The sequence below is a fragment of the Sphaeramia orbicularis genome, chromosome 7 (genome assembly GCF_902148855.1).
Source record: "Sphaeramia orbicularis chromosome 7, fSphaOr1.1, whole genome shotgun sequence".
Classification (NCBI taxonomy): Eukaryota; Metazoa; Chordata; class Actinopteri; order Kurtiformes; family Apogonidae; genus Sphaeramia; species Sphaeramia orbicularis.
The window spans coordinates 49,693,826-49,711,188 of record NC_043963.1 but is presented as its reverse complement, the minus strand read 5'-3'; the positions used below and the strand labels follow the sequence as shown (position 1 = coordinate 49,711,188).

At 38.8% G+C, this 17,363-nt stretch overlaps 1 protein-coding gene across 2 annotated transcripts in view; it reads right to left on the bottom strand.

Annotated features, from left to right (window-relative positions):
- Positions 1-16,856, bottom strand: part of tafa5l (TAFA chemokine like family member 5, like) — a 111,188-nt gene extending 94,332 nt beyond the window's left edge. For both annotated transcript variants that reach the window (XM_030140027.1, XM_030140026.1), the window contains exon 1: positions 15,698-16,856. In XM_030140027.1, the coding sequence (XP_029995887.1) occupies positions 15,698-15,794 (97 nt within the window). In that variant the 5' untranslated portion in view covers positions 15,795-16,856. The remainder of the gene's footprint in view (positions 1-15,697) is intronic.
- Positions 16,857-17,363: the final 507 nt, after the last annotated feature.

The following is a 17,363-nucleotide window of genomic DNA, read 5'->3' as shown; positions in this document are numbered from 1 at the left end:
CAAGACAAATCCCAAATTTACCACAGCTACAAACTACTTCTACAATACACACATTTACCACTGATCATCACTTATGAATTAACCCTTCTATGAACAGCATTTATGTGGTGCTTTTCAATCCAAGCAGAACAAAGTACTCTGCAAGGCCTCTTGTTCACCCACACACTTATCGATGGCAGTGAAGAACCTGCCTGGTCATCAGGAGCAAATCAAGGTTAAGTGTCTTGCTCAAGGACATTTCAGCATGTTGAAGAGAGGAGGTTGGATCAAACCACCAATGCTGTGATTAGTGGACAACCCTGACCCATGGACATTGACTGCAGGCGGGTAAGAAGGAATATGGGAAAAGTTCTTTGTTTGGTTTGACCGATGGTGAAGAAAAGACTCGTTTTCTTTGACCATCACTGATGGACCTAGAAACCTCTGGAAATACAACTGACTTTCCGAAACAAACGATCTAGTTCAAAAAAGGGTTCCAGAGCACCACTGAGTTTCAGAGTAAAATACATACAAATAATATGAGGTAGTTTTCTAATTTATATAGAAGAGTGTTCTCTGGAAGAATTTAATTTATTGTTGACCTCAACAAAGCCATGAAAAATGTAGAGGGGAGGGACCTAAATGTAGAGGCCCAATGACATGAGAATGACTTAAAGACAAAAAAAAAATATCAAAGACAAATGACGTAAAAAAAAAAACGAAAGTGTGACAACATAATAGATACTAAAAAACTAAAACAATGTACAACACAAAATCTACAACAGCCTTCAAACTACGTTCACTATTTTCAATATCTTACACACAAAACAGTAAACCCCAAAATATCAGAAATACTTTTAAATGCAAAAGAATTTTGGAAAAGTTTCTGATACTCTGAACTGAACATGGTCAGAATAATTATGCTATTAACTCTAAATCCAAGTCACTTTTCAACACAAATCCACAAGCTACTGCTGGCTTATTACTTATTGTTAGCAAGCTATTAGCTGCTGGTTTGTAAACCAGCAGCTAATAGCTTGCTAACAATAATAACCTACCATTAGTCCATATTTACATTTACCTAATGGTATTTGCTAATGAGGTGTCTGTAAAAAAATTAGAGTTGTGTCATTTCCGGTCAGTCCAGTCTGGTGTAAGAGCTTAAGCCAGTTTCATTTATTCAAACCATCTGAACATGCATATCATTATGACAGGTTGTGTGAAATTACAAGTCCTGCATCAGCTCTCTGATGGTGATAGATAGCATCACAGTGCTAAATCCAACTTGTTGACCATCAGTAATAATCATTATAACTATTGATGAGCACAATTCTATAAGACTATGATATGCTGTTAAATAGGCTAACATCAACATGAGTGTCTGATAAACAGTAAGTTATTTACTGCAGAGATTGAGGTGGTAACACGAAGGAGGATCACATTTCAGCAGAGAAGCAATGAAGCTGTTTCTGTGTTTGTTGCTGCTGCGGCCATACTACGACTGCGTGGAATTCCAAAAAAGCCCAAGTAACAGTTTGGTTTCAGTTTGGTATGTAAACAAATAGCCGGCTTGTGATAAACGGACACTTTGAAGTTGTTCACTGTGAGGGAAGTGATTCAGGTGCATAATCATGGAAAGACTTATGGATTAGTGATAAGGAGGCTATCACTCGGGTTTTACAAATTTGAAGAAAAATTTGCGATGAAAGTCATATACTGCTTTAAAGACAGCCAACTATTTTTGTCACAACTTCCAAATGGTTTTTTTTTGTCTTTCCCACGTGATTTATCACCATTTATTACAAAATTATCCTCTGCATTTTGTATTCAGTGAAAATCAGGTATTTAATTTACTGGTCATGTAGACATTCATAAAAGCTCAAAATGAATTCAAAGGTTATTAGATAAAATTTTAAACATTGAGGGGAAAGTGACTTTTTCAACAAACTATATCATTAACTGATCATAAAACAAGGGTCTATAACCACTGTCATTTGTCAAACTACATGGGTTTTACTGGTGATTCAATGTTGTAAAAGATGACAGTGTCTCCATGTTCACTACAGAGCCTCTGAATGTCCAAATGGGTCATTAGATATCATATCTGATGACATCTGATGACCATGAAAAGATGACAAACTGCATTTTACGCCAATTATTTACATGTATTGATTGGATTAGTAAGGATCAGTTTTTAAAGATTTTAGATCAGTTGATGCTTTTCGTTGGCTGTGGATGTTTGGGTCTTTATGGATTAAAGCATTTTGCATCAAATTTCCAGAGGCTTTAACTCACTCTCAATTGTTGCTACAAACATTGTCATGCAAAGAAAGTTCACTTGAATGAATATAGCTGAATTTCAAACTCCACTCCAGCACTTGCTCTGACTGTAAATCTGCAGTGCTAAGACCTGCTGTGTTCCCATCATGCCCGTTCTGATCTCACGGCCCTGTCTGTTATTAACAACCCAAGATGACATCAAACGGCAATCTTATTCACCTGAGCATATGTTGGTCGAGGCAGCCACAGCCAAATGCATCTCATTACCTTAACACCACTTGACACGTGCAGCGCAGCAGGTAGCCTGTAACAGGACACCAGGTGAGAGAGACAGATGTTTGACTGACCCCACGCTGTACGATTCCTGACACCACCATGATCTTCTGCTGCTAAATGAGTAAGGCAGCAGGGCAGCAAAGCAGATCATGTGCCTTATCTTAATATGCTTGTTTATGAGGGAATAGCAACACTTGATTTCACATGCCATTTGAATACTCTACAGCACTCCAATCAATATTTATGCTCATGAACAACTCTCTGCTGAAGTTGAAGGAGCTGTAATGCTATCTAAGTATGCAATTTAATCTGTAGCTGACCGTGTGCAACAGGCCGAAGTATACCCCCACTTAGAATATACCTGGGGTTAAAGCGGCCTAGGCATTTGGGGATATACTTTGGCCCGTTACATCGGCATGAGTTAGGAATGATGTTGAATAAAGTAAAGTAAATGAGGACTATGTTGTGTCTTTGCCATTTTCTGTAACCACAAAATAAGTGGCCCACCATTTATTCTTCACAGTAGCACCATCAGTTCTCACATTCAGAGGACAATAGTGTTTCTAGCTCTAAAAGCTTGTTCATATGTCGAAATTTTTTTATAGCTGCACCAAGCATCATTTTTATGCGCAGACCCAGTTGGGCTGCAGAGAATAGAAAGACAAGCAATCCGCCCCCACTGACTGAGACGCCAGAGATGTGCTCTATTTGCCCAAATTTAATTCTGATGTCAGGTGTGTACACTACTCCACCCACAGGGAATGACAAATTGAAACTTCTCATAGCAGCAGTGAAAATGTGCTCCCTCAGGAGAAACCTCAAACCCAACAGCGTTACATTGTTTCCTTTCTGGCTGGAAAGCCAGAGCATGCTGTATGGAGTTACCAGAGTTCTACCTCCTTGCACTTCAGCTTTAAGCAGTTACCGCTGTAACATTTGGAACTGCTATTGTGTGACATTGCCAAGGACTGCTTTAAAATCTCCCCCTACTCCCCCCTTCTCCCCTTCTCCCCCTCTCCCCCAGTCTCTATCTCTATCGCTCTCTCTTTTTCCCCTTCTCTACTCTCTCTCTTTAACCCCAACTGGTCAAGGCAGACGGCCATCCTCCAGGAGTCTGGGTCTGCTCGAGGTTTCTGCCTGTTAAAGGGAAGTTTTTCCTCGCCACTGTCACCAGTCACAAGTGTTTGCTCCTGGAGGATTCTTTTGGGTTTCTGTAAATTGACTTAGAGTCTGGTTTTGACCAACTCTATATATAAAATGTCAAGAGATAACTTTTTTTGTGATCTGGTGCTATATAAATAAAATTTGATTGATTGAGTGATTTAATTGGTTTTCCCCTGTAAGTCACTTTGGAAAAAAGCGTCTGCCAAATGCGTAAACATAAACATAAACATAAAATAGGAAATATTTCCTTTAATATATCCCCTGCCGGGCCTGACATTGTAATTTAGGTCTGGTCTGCAACATTTCTTACACAGCACACATGATAGGGGTTGTCCTCTGATGGATTTATGTCTAAAATCATTGCAGTGATGCACCACAGACCTGGCTGCAAAGATATTACAATGTAGAGTACACAGACAATTGGTTATGGGTGAATCCAGGCTTGAGGCATAAAAAGGGAATGTGCAATATGTCTTGCAAAAGCAAACTGTGGCTGTGCCCATTGTGATGCAGAGAGGACTGTTAAGCCACAGTGACTCACTTTAAATTCACTCAGGCGGCCCTCCAGGATGCCCTGCTATTTTCATGCAAACAGAGAGAAAATGGTGAGTATCACAAGACCATTAAGTCCCCATAAGTTGTGTACAATGCGAGATTACATGAACTGCAGCATGATCACAGTATCAGGCAGGAAATGGAAAAAGACACTAAGGGGACATAACTCAAATCATTTACACCATTCTGCCTATGATAGAGCTGTTTCAGGCCCAGTGTTTTCTGCAGAGGAAATAATGCACAAACACACCATGCAGTGCACTATACTCAACCATGAGAGAGGTCAAAACTGATGGCGAGAAAAGATTCATATTCAAAACTATGAAATATGAGCTTAGTGTGATGCCAAATTGATTTAGCAGTAAAAATTCTTTTCATTTTGTTCCATAAAGACGCTCATACTTTTACAGCACTGCAGCCTATAGAAGCAAGGCCCGGATGATTTGCTTACAATTTACAGTCAAGGTCATAATCAAAGCGGGGCCTCCCTTTGCATGCGTAATGCCGTCTTGAAGAAGACTGAAATGGAAATCATCATTTTCACTTCAAAAAGTCAGTAAATCTCTTTTACTCTGATTAGTTTAATGCTTGGATGGATAGGCCCTGCTCTGTGAGTTAAAAGAGAATACCAGCCATAGATTTTGAAATTCATCACGCTGATGCCCTATGAAGACTTGCTCTGTTCCCACACCGGGGCTGATCTGTTCCAAATGAAAAAGTAACCATGATAGTGTCTGGAATAATTTATACAGAAAATCAGTCTGGTACAGAGGTGGGAACTAATGAAGTACAAATACTTTACTCAAGTATAATTTTCAGATGTCTGTGCTTTACTTGAGAATTTACTTTTCTGACAACTTTAAACTTTTACTCTACATTTTAACACAAAAACAGGCCTGTTACTTCAGTTTTAAACATTATCTTGAATCCTGCTGAATATCAAGTCTTATTTCAGCTTAAATGGAAGGAACAAAAGCTATAACTTACAACAAACATTAAAGATATAACAAGATAAAAAAAAATTACATACAACATATAGCATGATGGAAAATTAGAGCTACGTGAAAAAAACAATAATAATTATCATGGTATAATTTTATATCGGCATGCTCGTATGCTCAATAGATGCTCGTATTGAACCACTAGGGGCGTACCAATCGGTACAACCATACGACATGTACTGTTGCACCCCTAGTTATATATATACATACATTTATATATACATACATACATATTTATATTTCCTCTGGGATTACTAAAGTATTCTGAATCTGAATTTCTGAAATCTTCCACTATTTGTTAAGTGTTCTGGACATAAGGAGTAGTTTAAAACCACAAGTACTCATCTTTTATGTAATTTTAACACTCACTTTGAGACTACAGGTGTGTTTTTATGTGTCTCTGAATCTTTTATGTTGTTTTCTTCTTGTAGTATATTTTTGCAGACTTTAAACTGCAAATAACCATCTGGTGCATTCATTTTTCACTAAGAACCAAAGACGAGCCTTTAATTTTGAAGCAAATAATGATTTGACATTTATTTTGTTAACTGTTATATGGACTGATATGACATTTTTGGCTACATTACCCACCCCTAAAAGAAAACAAGTGGTGCAATGCACAACAAACCCTACCCCTCGCACATATTGTAGCTAATTTTGGTATTGATCCAGCTAAGTTATGTGCCAAGTTTTAAGTAAATTGAAATAAAATTGATGTTTTAATAGACATTTGAAATTTCATTCATTATAAGTCAGTGGGTGAAAACATATTTTAAAAATTCATAAAAAGTTTGAACTTTGACCTACTTTTCCCAAAATGTAATGAGATCTATCCAGGGTCACTGACACAATAGTTTTCCCGCTAAAGTGTTAACAAACAAAGAAACAAACCTAACGAAAAACCATACCCCTTGCCTGTCCTTCAGAGGGTGGGTAAAAATGTAAAAGACGTAAGAAAACAAAAATGATACAGATGCAACAAAAGGACATAACACTTCCAGCCTCTGATTTTATGCTTTAGTGCTTATTTTCAACAGCACAAAAATTAGGTATTCTGTAATAACTGTAGAGGTAGTCTGTGGTTTTGATCCTGTTGGAATCAGCCATGTCAGCAGTTTGTAAAGCAAAAAAATTGCAAATCCCAAAATACTCATCCTATTTCAGCAAATACAGAGGTCTCGTTACAATAATAGTCTTCTGTGAATTGAGAGCTCTGTAATTTTTCTGGGATTTGGAAAAAAAAAATTCCTATGTGCATCAAATATTTTTTTCTGGCTGTGCTTGTGACGATAAAGTGAACTTTATAAAAGTGTTTTGGAGCAACCTTCAGTCTTTCAAGAGAGCCACATCTTTAAAAAATGAGACAGATGATATGTATGGCATCTACAGTAAAGAACATTTTTGGTAAATGTTACATGTAGTTAAATGGTGAACCTGCCCTTGCAATCAGAACAGGGAAATTATGTCAGTAAATTTCAGTAAAAAACAAGACTTTGCTTATCCCAAGCAAAAGCACTGAGACACACCAGTGGTCCACAGGTTAGTTCTCTCTATGTAGTGCTAAGTGCTATAAGAGATGTGATTTTGTGCTTATTTTATTCATTTTGTTAATTTTTTTGCATGTAACACAAAAAATATGTATAGCCTAAGTTCTGATTCAATATGGCAAAATTACATAAATAATAATGAAATGACAAAAACAATGTAAAATAAGACAGAAACAGCACTACATATATTCCAAATATTCTGAATGATTTTTTTTTGTCTTTCCAAAATAATTTAATCTTATAAATTGCTCCACCCTTAAAACCCTTAAAGATCCACAACTATTTTTATCACAACTTTATCAACATTTATTATAATATTATCCTCAGCATTTTGCATTTTTCAGTGAAAATCAGGTATTTTCCTATATTTAATTTACTGATCAGGTAGATGTTCATAAAAGCTCAGAGTAAATTCAAAGGTTATTTGGTTAAATCAGAAAGAAATTATGAAAAAGTGACTTTTTCAACAAAATATATCATTATCTGAACATAAAAACAAGCCTCTACATCCACTGTCATTTGTCAAACATGGTTTTACAGGTGTATCAATGTTGCAGAAGATGGCAGTGTTTCCATGTTCACGTTGAAGCCTCTGAATTTCTAAGTTGCTCATATCTAATGACAATGACAAGACGACAAATTACGTTTTACTTCGATTATTCATATGTATTGATAGAATTAGTGGATCAACAGGTATCAAACAGTTTAGATCAGTAGATACTTTAGTTTCGGGGTGGATGTTTCGGTCTTTATGGGTTAAGTTACAATGGTTTTATACTTGAGACAGCCCTCCAAAAGCTTACTTTTTACTTCCACACTTTGAGAACATTTCTACTTGTACTTTCTCACTTTCACTGAAGTAAAGCACTTTCATCAGTCCCAGACTTGTTTTTTCCATTAGTACAGAATGAATGTACTTTTACAACCTCTGGAGAAGAAATCTCAGAGACACACACAATGTCGAGGTCAGACAAAATCTTGGAAGTCCATCAGTGAAACTTCTGCAGTGACGCTGAAGCCACTGAGAGTCACTTGAAAATTTAGTGACACAGTCTGTAGACGTATTTCATAAAACATGTTCTGTCACTCCCATCAACAGCTTGTACAGCAGAGCAGGATGACAAGATACATTGTTTATGCCCCCCATCTTCAGGACATTGTTATTTGTGTTCAGAAGCACGGATTGGATTTATTCACACAGCTCAACGTGACACATTAATTATGACGTGACGTGCTGTGAAAAGCTCTTTTACAACCTGTGGCACTAATATGACAAAGGTTTGACTGAAGATGGAACTCTGTTGGTAAGTGTGCTGCATTCCTGGCTATAGACAATAACTACAGGCCACTAAAGGGGGAAAAAAGACTCAATTCAACCTCTGAGATGAAGTTTTTGTGTATTTTACACATCCAAGGGCTCGAACATAAGGAAATGAAAGTAATTACTAACAAGTCCTCACTAATGGCTGTTAAGTACACCAACTACCATTATACCCCTGAAGCACAGACAAAGAGGGAAAACTCTGACTGATGCTAATGTTTAATGACATAATAGAGACTTGGATTCACTTTATTCTGTCGGTGTGTGCAGGCAAGGGGGGCCAGCTATTCTCAGAACCAAAGAGGGGGGTCTCAAAGGAAAAAAAAATGGGAACCACTGTTCTAGTTGTTTTTCCATTATTCCCATTCTGCCATAATGCCTGGTAATGTAATTAATAATTCTGCCATACCATCTCAAACAGTGTAAATAAATCTAATATTGTAGCACACAGAGTAATATATCACACAAAAATAAAACACTGTCCCCAAAACAGGCTAAAAAAGTTTCTGTAACTGTCAGGTGTGTCATCACTTTGTGCCACCGCAGACATTTCACAGTCAGTTGATCAAGTAACAAAATGGAAAAATATGAAAAATACTGATGACTGGAAATCCACAAACAAAACATACTAATCTATAAACTAGCGCTGTGTCAACATTCTTGGCTGATTTTTTCAAGTCTAACCTGCCTGTTTCTGCTTTTCTTTTTGCTTAGGATTATGATTGAGAAAACAGACATGTTTCTGACTCTTCTTTAACAGAAAACCCAATTCTAAATAAGTATCGTGTCTATGTATAACTTTTAAATTTCTCCAAAACTGTATTAGGTTAAAGGACCTTCTCCACCTTAATCTCAAAAATAAAATGCTAGAGATAGGTAGGTAGGTAGGTAGGTAGGTAGGTAGGTAGGTAGGTAGGTAGGTAGGTAGGTAGGTAGGTAGGTAGGTAGGTAGATAGATAGATAGATAGATAGATAGATAGATAGATAGATAGATAGATAGATAGATAGATAGATAGATAGATAGATAGATAGATAGATAGATAGATAGATAGATAGATAGATATTCATTCATTCATTCATTCATTGCACTACTATAATTCATCTCATAATGAACTGCAATAAACATTATACATGTATGCATTTGCTAGAGATCATAAAGTGAGCAAAACTGGACTGTGTTTCAATTGATAAAGATTGTGTGGCCTGATGAGTCCAGACTGACCCTATTCCAGAGTGATGGATGTATCAGGGTGAGAGGAGAGGTGGAGGAAGTGATTGCCCATCATGCCTAGTGCCTACAGTACAAGCCTGTAGGGGCAGTCTTATGATCTGAGGTTGATTCAGTCGTACAGGTCGTGGTTCAACAACATGTGTCCAGAAAAATGAGGTATATATGTGGAATATGCTGAATGACCAGGACTGAACATCAGTGGGTTTTTTCTCTTCTGATGACACAGACATTTTCCAAGATGAAAATGCCAGGATTCATCAGTATCAGATTGTGTAACAGTTGCTCAGGAGCACGAGACATCATTTCCACACATGGATTGGCCACCACAGAGTCCAGACCTGAACCCCATTGAGAATCTATGGGATGGGATGGACTTAATACAACAGTCAACCTCTCCCCATCATCAATACTAGATCTTGGCCAAAAAGAAGTGCAACTCTGGATGTAAATAACTGATGTAACATTTACTGTATAGGCATTGTATAAACAATGCCACAGTGAACTCATCCTGTAATCAAAGGCTGGCCAGTATGCAGTATTTCACTTGATCTAGCAGCTCTAGGTGTGAAGGCAAAGAAGACACATTGAGGACACAATTAGGTCCAATCAATCAGACGAGTCCCTATCAGTATATCACTAATACTGATGTTAAAATTGTAATGTTCTAATATTCTGATATTAATATTGATGGCCAAAATGCAATATTATTTTCTCTTCATTTTGTTATTTATTACCCTTTCGTGCTTGGAAAAGAAATAAATGTCAATAAGATTATCTTTAAATGAGCACTAATTCAATCATAGCAATTTCATAATTAAACCTCTAATAAAGCACAACAGGTAAATATCAGCCAGTGCCATCTGTGAAATGACATCTTATACATTGATGAATGAATGAATGAATGAATGAATGAATGCTTTTTTTGGTTTGTACATGAATCATTGGACTTAGTACAATAATTATAATAAACATAAAAACCAAAAAGGGAACAGGCTAGCAGCAAAACTTTTTTTTTTGCCTATCCTTTTCACTTGATACACCGCTTACATTAAATTAAATGTGTACAGCATCGAGCATTCTCATTATAACATAAAACATCAACAACAAGAACATATCTACCATCTCAACTTAATTTTTCTGAATGATTTTATACTTACAGTATTTTTTAAAGTTTTTCAAAGAAGTGAACAACTTCAATTCATCAAGTCCAGTCTATAATTCCACACCCACAACCAAAATACATCTAGACTTCATATTTCTCCTCATTTTAGTACATACAAAAATTAATTACTCTCTCTTAATTTAAAAGAAATCTTGAATGGTATTTGGAACAATATCATTTTTACTTTATAAATTATCGCTAATATTTTAATATATAAAATATCCTGCAATCATTCTGATAATGGCCAATATCAGCCAACAATGGCTGAGAGCAATTTTGGGCCAATATCTTGGTTCATCCCTACTCCATAAGTCCACATTCATTTAGCAGTGTGAACATGAATGTGTCCTGGGCCACACTGATGGACCATCGACTCAGCTGATGCCCTCTGTGTAAGCAAAGTGCATATTTTAGTGATTTAAAGACAAGTAAAATTTTGAAGAAGCCCACAGAGATGTATTATGAGTACTTCAAAGGTGCAGTGCTGCCTCAGTCACTTTTTTTTGCTCCAAATGAGGGAATAGAATATTCACAGTTCACTGACAGAAATCTGTAAATATGTTTCAATACTTCAGTATCTCATCATCAGGAAACTGTATTACAGTCATTCAATAGAATAGAAAGGTCAGAGTTGACATATGTACATTGATGCTGTATTGATTCATTCACAATGAAAGAAAACATTCCATCTCAGAAGTTGCTAGGTAGCCTTTGAGCAACACAGGAGCCTCAATTATTTTCTTCTACAAAGCAGCAGAAAGTATACATGCTCAGTCCACGATGTCTGCTGGAAAATAAAGTGCACTTTCCAACATCATAGGATGAGCTTGTTCATTTGAAGTTAAAATAGGAAGTGAGATTTAATCATGATTGGTCATTTGAGAAAGTGACAGATCATTCATTTATATTCCTTTTATACTTACATTGATATTTGTGTAGTAGGCTACTTAGCTACTGTACAATTTTCTTGTTCTAACTGTGTTTTAATACAGTTTTTAATGTGCATATTTAGATACATATATTTAGAGTTATATATGTATAGATTTAGAGCTTTACATATATATAAATATTTATTTTATTTTTTGGAAAATTGATCATTTCTTCACAGCTAATTTTCTTATACTTGCATGGAGCAACTGTAACACAATTCCCTCTGGGATTAATTTATGAAATAATTATGGATTAATAAAAAAATCTGAATCTAAATAAATTTTAGTGTCAGGTCTGAACAGACATTCTTTCAGCGTGACTTGACATGACTCAGTAAGGATTAGCTTGGTTTGACTTGGTTTGCCACCAGCGAGTTGCATTTCCACTGTAAGTACAGTACTCCTTCAGCACCACTGGTCATCATCGCAATGTAGAGTACATTATTGTGACACTGTTTTCAGCACAACAGCTGGTAAGAGCAAGGTAATGATGGAGGACGGAAAATTTTAAACTGTAAGATAGAATTTCTGTAGTTATTCTTCAAATCTTTCACCATGAGCTAAATTGAAATTTTGCTCAGACGTTTTTGGACATTTCTGGCTAGCTTGACTTGGCAGTATACTGATACACCTACTGATGCAGCGATTAATCGGGATACATCAATCTTGATCTGCATGATTTTACATCATGTTTAGTATCACTTTGGCTCTCTTGGAACTTCAGTGAAGTGGATGGTACAAATAGTATATAATTGTACATGGTAGTCCCTATACTCTCATGAAGAGGAAATACCAAAAATGCAAACTGAGCCAATACTGTCGGCAAGAAAGCAATATTAAGGCTGTCCACTTACCACTGGAAGACAAAAGATGCACATTAATGCCGAGTCTGAACAGGACCCCTATATACCTGCTACGTCAACAGCGTAGTAGAAAAGCAATTACTCAAGTCTCACTTTATGGTGACATGGCGGCTTCATGCACAGACTGACTTCAAAGATGTTACGTGTGTGTGGCTGGGACAATACCGTCTGCATCACTGCACATTGACTCATTCGTGTAAATCTGACACAGAATTGGCATATATCTGAAAGTGACTGCTTGAACACTGGTCATGACCATTAAAGCAGAAAACTGTCCAATTCCAGTCACAGACCAATCACCTCTGGTAGAACTTGTTTGAACGGGATGATTAAAAAACACGACAGGGATGAGAGCATCATGTGTATCTTCATGCATAGGGAATATGATCAAAACTCAAATCAAAAATACCCTCTTAGACTCAGTTTCACTTCAAAAGTACCTTTTGCCTTCACAAAAAAAGGAATTCACAAATGCCTTTTTTCAAGAAAATTTGAAAATAATTTTAGCAAGCATGTTTTTTATTAGAAAAGTGTCAACTCTACAATTTTGTCATAATAATATACTCCAAATGATTGTGAACAGTAATAAGTTTAAACAGTGGTTGGAATATTATCCAAGCTGTTGATTTTAAAAGTGAGATCACCAATGCAAATTATAAATTAAAAAATCATGCCTTAAATAATTGTGCTTTCATCACTTGTGATAAGCAACACTTACTTACATTTTGGTATTTTTTTAAGTTTTTCATAAATGTTTTAGGTGGCTAGAAAGCTATTGTAGTTTGCAAAAATCTACCAAATATTAGGGTTAGGGTTTGAGCTGCAGCCTCTTTAGACTGCAGCTCTTTGCTTTATTTGATCCTACAATATTTTTTTCAAAGTGTGGACAATTCTTGTCCAGTCCAGCATTGATTCTTTATATTAGAATTCCATGAGCGAGGTTAAAGCAAAGGCCAACTGTTTGTCCACCTCCTGCTTACTAATGTGGTTAAAATGCTCTTACTTTACTCTCACTCACACATACTCTCAACAGTCCCAGAGGTTTGTGGTTGACAAAGCAGAGAGGGGTTGCCACTGCTTTCTGACTGCACCACTGAACCGGAATGTGGTCCGGTGAGGAAATCCAGACATGTCCAAATTTATCGTTGAATAAACTGGCAACGTGGAGAGTGGCTGACAGGCCATTCATCGTGGTGGAGGCAGGTCTGCTGTGCTTTGATTTCCTGTCCTGACCACCATGACAGATGAGCTACGGCAAGGGCGGAGGCGACACTACTGCGCACCACCACCACAACCACTAGGCTTCACCTTCTCTGCCAACCAGTTCGCCCCCTCATGTCTGTGTTCCAGGGGCCCCACAGGGATGCAGATATACAGATTGCAGGTGTAGTTCCATTCTAGTGGTGGGAAGCGAGGGCTACTCTCACTCCACCAGTGTTGTAAAGTGAGCATTTACTATCTGATGAAACGCCTGAACAACAGTCATGGTCAGTAGTCTGTTTACAACAGTGTAACTGGTCAGAGCTGCAACTTTCAAAAGAGGATTTCAAGGATTTGAAGATTACAACTAAGGATTAAAAAATACTACACACTTCATTCTTAAAATTCAGCTCAGGGCTGGAAAAGAGGAGTGAGCAACATGCAGAGAATGCCAAGGCTCTGATCATAACTGCAGCTTTTGAACTAACAAGCCAAACAAGGAGCCCTTGTTTACTCGCAGAATGGCAAGAGTAGTAAAGTTCACAAGACATTGATTAAGCGATTGTGTACAATAACACGATAATGAGATAATTCTCAACTGAAAACGAGTCAATAACAAATGGCTTAGGGGAAGGGGAGGGGGGCACTGAAGCTCTTTGGATATTATGCAAGGAATTGACACGGAGTTCTGGGACTGCAATAAGAGGCTGGTGACAGCAGTATTTTGGGGGGGAAAACACTGTAAATTAGAGGCAAAGGGAGCACATTTCAACGCGCAGGCAGTTAATTTATCACATCACTGTCTACTTTTGTACTCGGCCCAGTGCCAAAGACATTGATGTAGGCACTATCCCTCCTACACAGTGGTAATTATGCTGCCGGCCAATGCTTGATTAAAAGATCTAATCTGCAAACTTAGTGTTCAACATCTTCCAACAAGTTCTAGCACTTTAAGCCTGTTCTCTGCATCTTTTTTATTTGATAGCACAGGAGTCTAAAATGTTTTTGTCATAGACAGTGACCAATGAGGAAGTGCAGAGAAACATCCTTTTGCTTTCTTCTCTGTGTCAGGGTGAAGGTATAATTGCACCACTGAATGTATTATTCAAGAGGAAGGCATGGCATGACTGGATATTGCCTCAACCCAGAATGAAGTTAGAGACCTCCAAAGGGAGGAGTTAGGCCATCATTTCTATGTTTGCACTGGGAAGCAAAATGGGCAAAGTGTGGTGCTTGTGGTCTCACAATTTCAACAAATTACAATTCCCTGGAAATCCCAAGGTGGAGAAGAAAAGGTGAAGGAAAAGCTGGAAGAGATACTTAAGAATATACAGGAATATTACAGACGTGTAATTCAGACAGACAAAGAACTTTACAGACAAATACCTAAAAATGTAAGCATCTGAATATTCTGACATGTCAAGGTCAATTGATGGATTTTTAAAGTCTGGGTTTGAAGCAGGAAAAAGTCAATAACTAGTCAGATGATATCTGCCATAAAGAAGTATTTGAAATTAAGTCTCAGACCTCATTAAAAACTAGGTAACTTCTAAATGGAACATCTAAGTCAAAGAACCTAATTGATAAATATTGAAATGAACATCAAACTAACTGCAAAAACTGTGTGTTTCTAGGTGTGGTTATAAAGTATCTTAACTTCAAAGTCAGTAACCCCAGCTGCAAAGCAAAATATTAGCTATTGGAAACTACAGCCCAGATCTGCAGATACTGACTGTTGTAACTCCTATCTGGGCTAACTGAGCTCCTGATCATTAATTGCTCCATCTCTAATTTTAACTTATAGGTTCTTATTTCCATCACAGTTAGAGGAACGGGCTTCCATAGATTGTTAGGTGCAAAATGTCTCCAAAATATCTTGCAAATTCTAAGGAATATTACTGATCCTGTTAGGATCAGAGGTGATTCGTGTAGAATGTCACCATTCTACATGAATGTTATTACAGAGATTCCAAACCATGTTACAGTGGTACCATAAGGTCCAACAAGGTCACCATGCACTGACTGCTGAGGACCATGGACATAGGCGATCTATTTGGACATGTTAGGGGTTTTCTCCTCGGGATTGACCAGATCTGACTGCATCAAGCGCAGCTGCATCCCCAGTGTGAATCCCTTAGAGACAATGGTGCTGCTGACAAACTAAGAAATAGCTGTAGAAGTGTCCTTACCCTCTCTGAGCAGATGGGAGTATATGAGCCAGAGGAGCAGCAGGCAGCAGAGTGACGCACCTCCACCTGCGGAGAGCGTCTTCACTCCAGACTGCATCCTACACCTTCAGCCTCTCCTTTTCCAGACAGATTATCCAAACTTTGAACGCTGGTGCCGCTCAGATGTCACGCAGATCAGCTGAGGGGAAGCTAATCCACTGGCGTCTCCGCAGCCTGTCGTCGGCATCCATTTTGAGGTTCTAATCGGAGAGGAAACTGATAGTAATCCCCCTCTTTGGTTTTCAAATTCCCTCGGTGAGCCGCATATCCATCCACTCAGGCAGACACGCACACAAACAGACTGCGGCTCTAATGTCAGCAGGTCTGGCCGGGTTTACAGCTGAGCTTCACACACACCGGCTGGGTTTGGTGAATTTTCAAAGTAGATATGGGAGGAAGAGTGAGCAGCGGTCCCCCCTGCAGTTGGGATCCTCTCACGGCGCTGCTGAGGATGCTCAGGACCACCACAACCACTGCCTCCCTCTTTTTCACTCCCCCGCGTCCCGCACTGTAATTATTATTATTCCCAACCAACTTCTGCCGGCTGAGCTGTGTGTGTGTGTGTGTGTGTGTGTGTGTGTGTGTGTGTGTGTGTGTGTGTGTGTGTGTGTGTGTGTGTGACTCTACACACAAACGCACAAGTTAATAAACCAGGCGGACATGACTAATGGACCAATCGGCACGGAAACTTGTCCGAAAACGCAGCGCACGATCGTCCAAATCTTCGTCTAGAAAACAGCTACGGGCGCAAATACGTCATATGTGGCCACATATGCACAGCAGCGCACGAAAAAAATGTCAGGTCAAAACAAGCGATGAGCGGCAGGTCTCATGTAGACAAACTGCCCGCTCCACGCGCACCGCTCCGCGCGCACCGCTACAGCTACAGGCGGCGAAGTTGTAAACGGTTGCCTTGTCACCTGTATGAGCCTTGGTAAATACTCTGGAGACTTCTCCGTGAATGATGCCGTGCTCTTCGGACCCGCGGACTCGCAAAGTCAAGTACCGGTTACAGATGGGCGCGTGAAGACTGCCTTATTTGCATGCAGGCTGCCGACGCCGAGGAGCAGGACACCCCCTCCACCTCAGTCCACGGATGGAAACACTGCTCCTGCTGCTGTTGCTGCTGCACCCCAACTTGCCTTCACTTGCAATGTTTCCATCTGCTCTCTCTCTCTCTCTCTCTCTCTCTCTCTCTCTCCCTCCTCCCTCCCTCACACACACACTAACACGCGCCTGCGCACGCACGAACGAACACACACTGTGTCCTAATTCCTTCCTCAAAGTGAGAGAAAACTTTGGGCTCTCGGGCTATAAATCCCAAACTGTAGACGGTGATGCTTATTTATACTCATGAAGATGTCCTATCCGAGCCCACAGGGAGACGCAGAGCAGCACCAGCCTCCCCCACATTTTGACATGTTACTGTTCTCCACGTCTTTATGCCCTTTTTCATAAGTGCCCTTGAGGTCTGCATGGTCAGGGGACTACAGTTAACATTTAGCACACAAGTATCCTGGGAAATAGTGAGTGGTCCATTCCTCCTCAGGACAGGAGTTTTAACATGTGCACTGCCTGAGAGAAGTAGAAGTTACGCCACTATGTGCCCCCCAACATGGTAACAAGT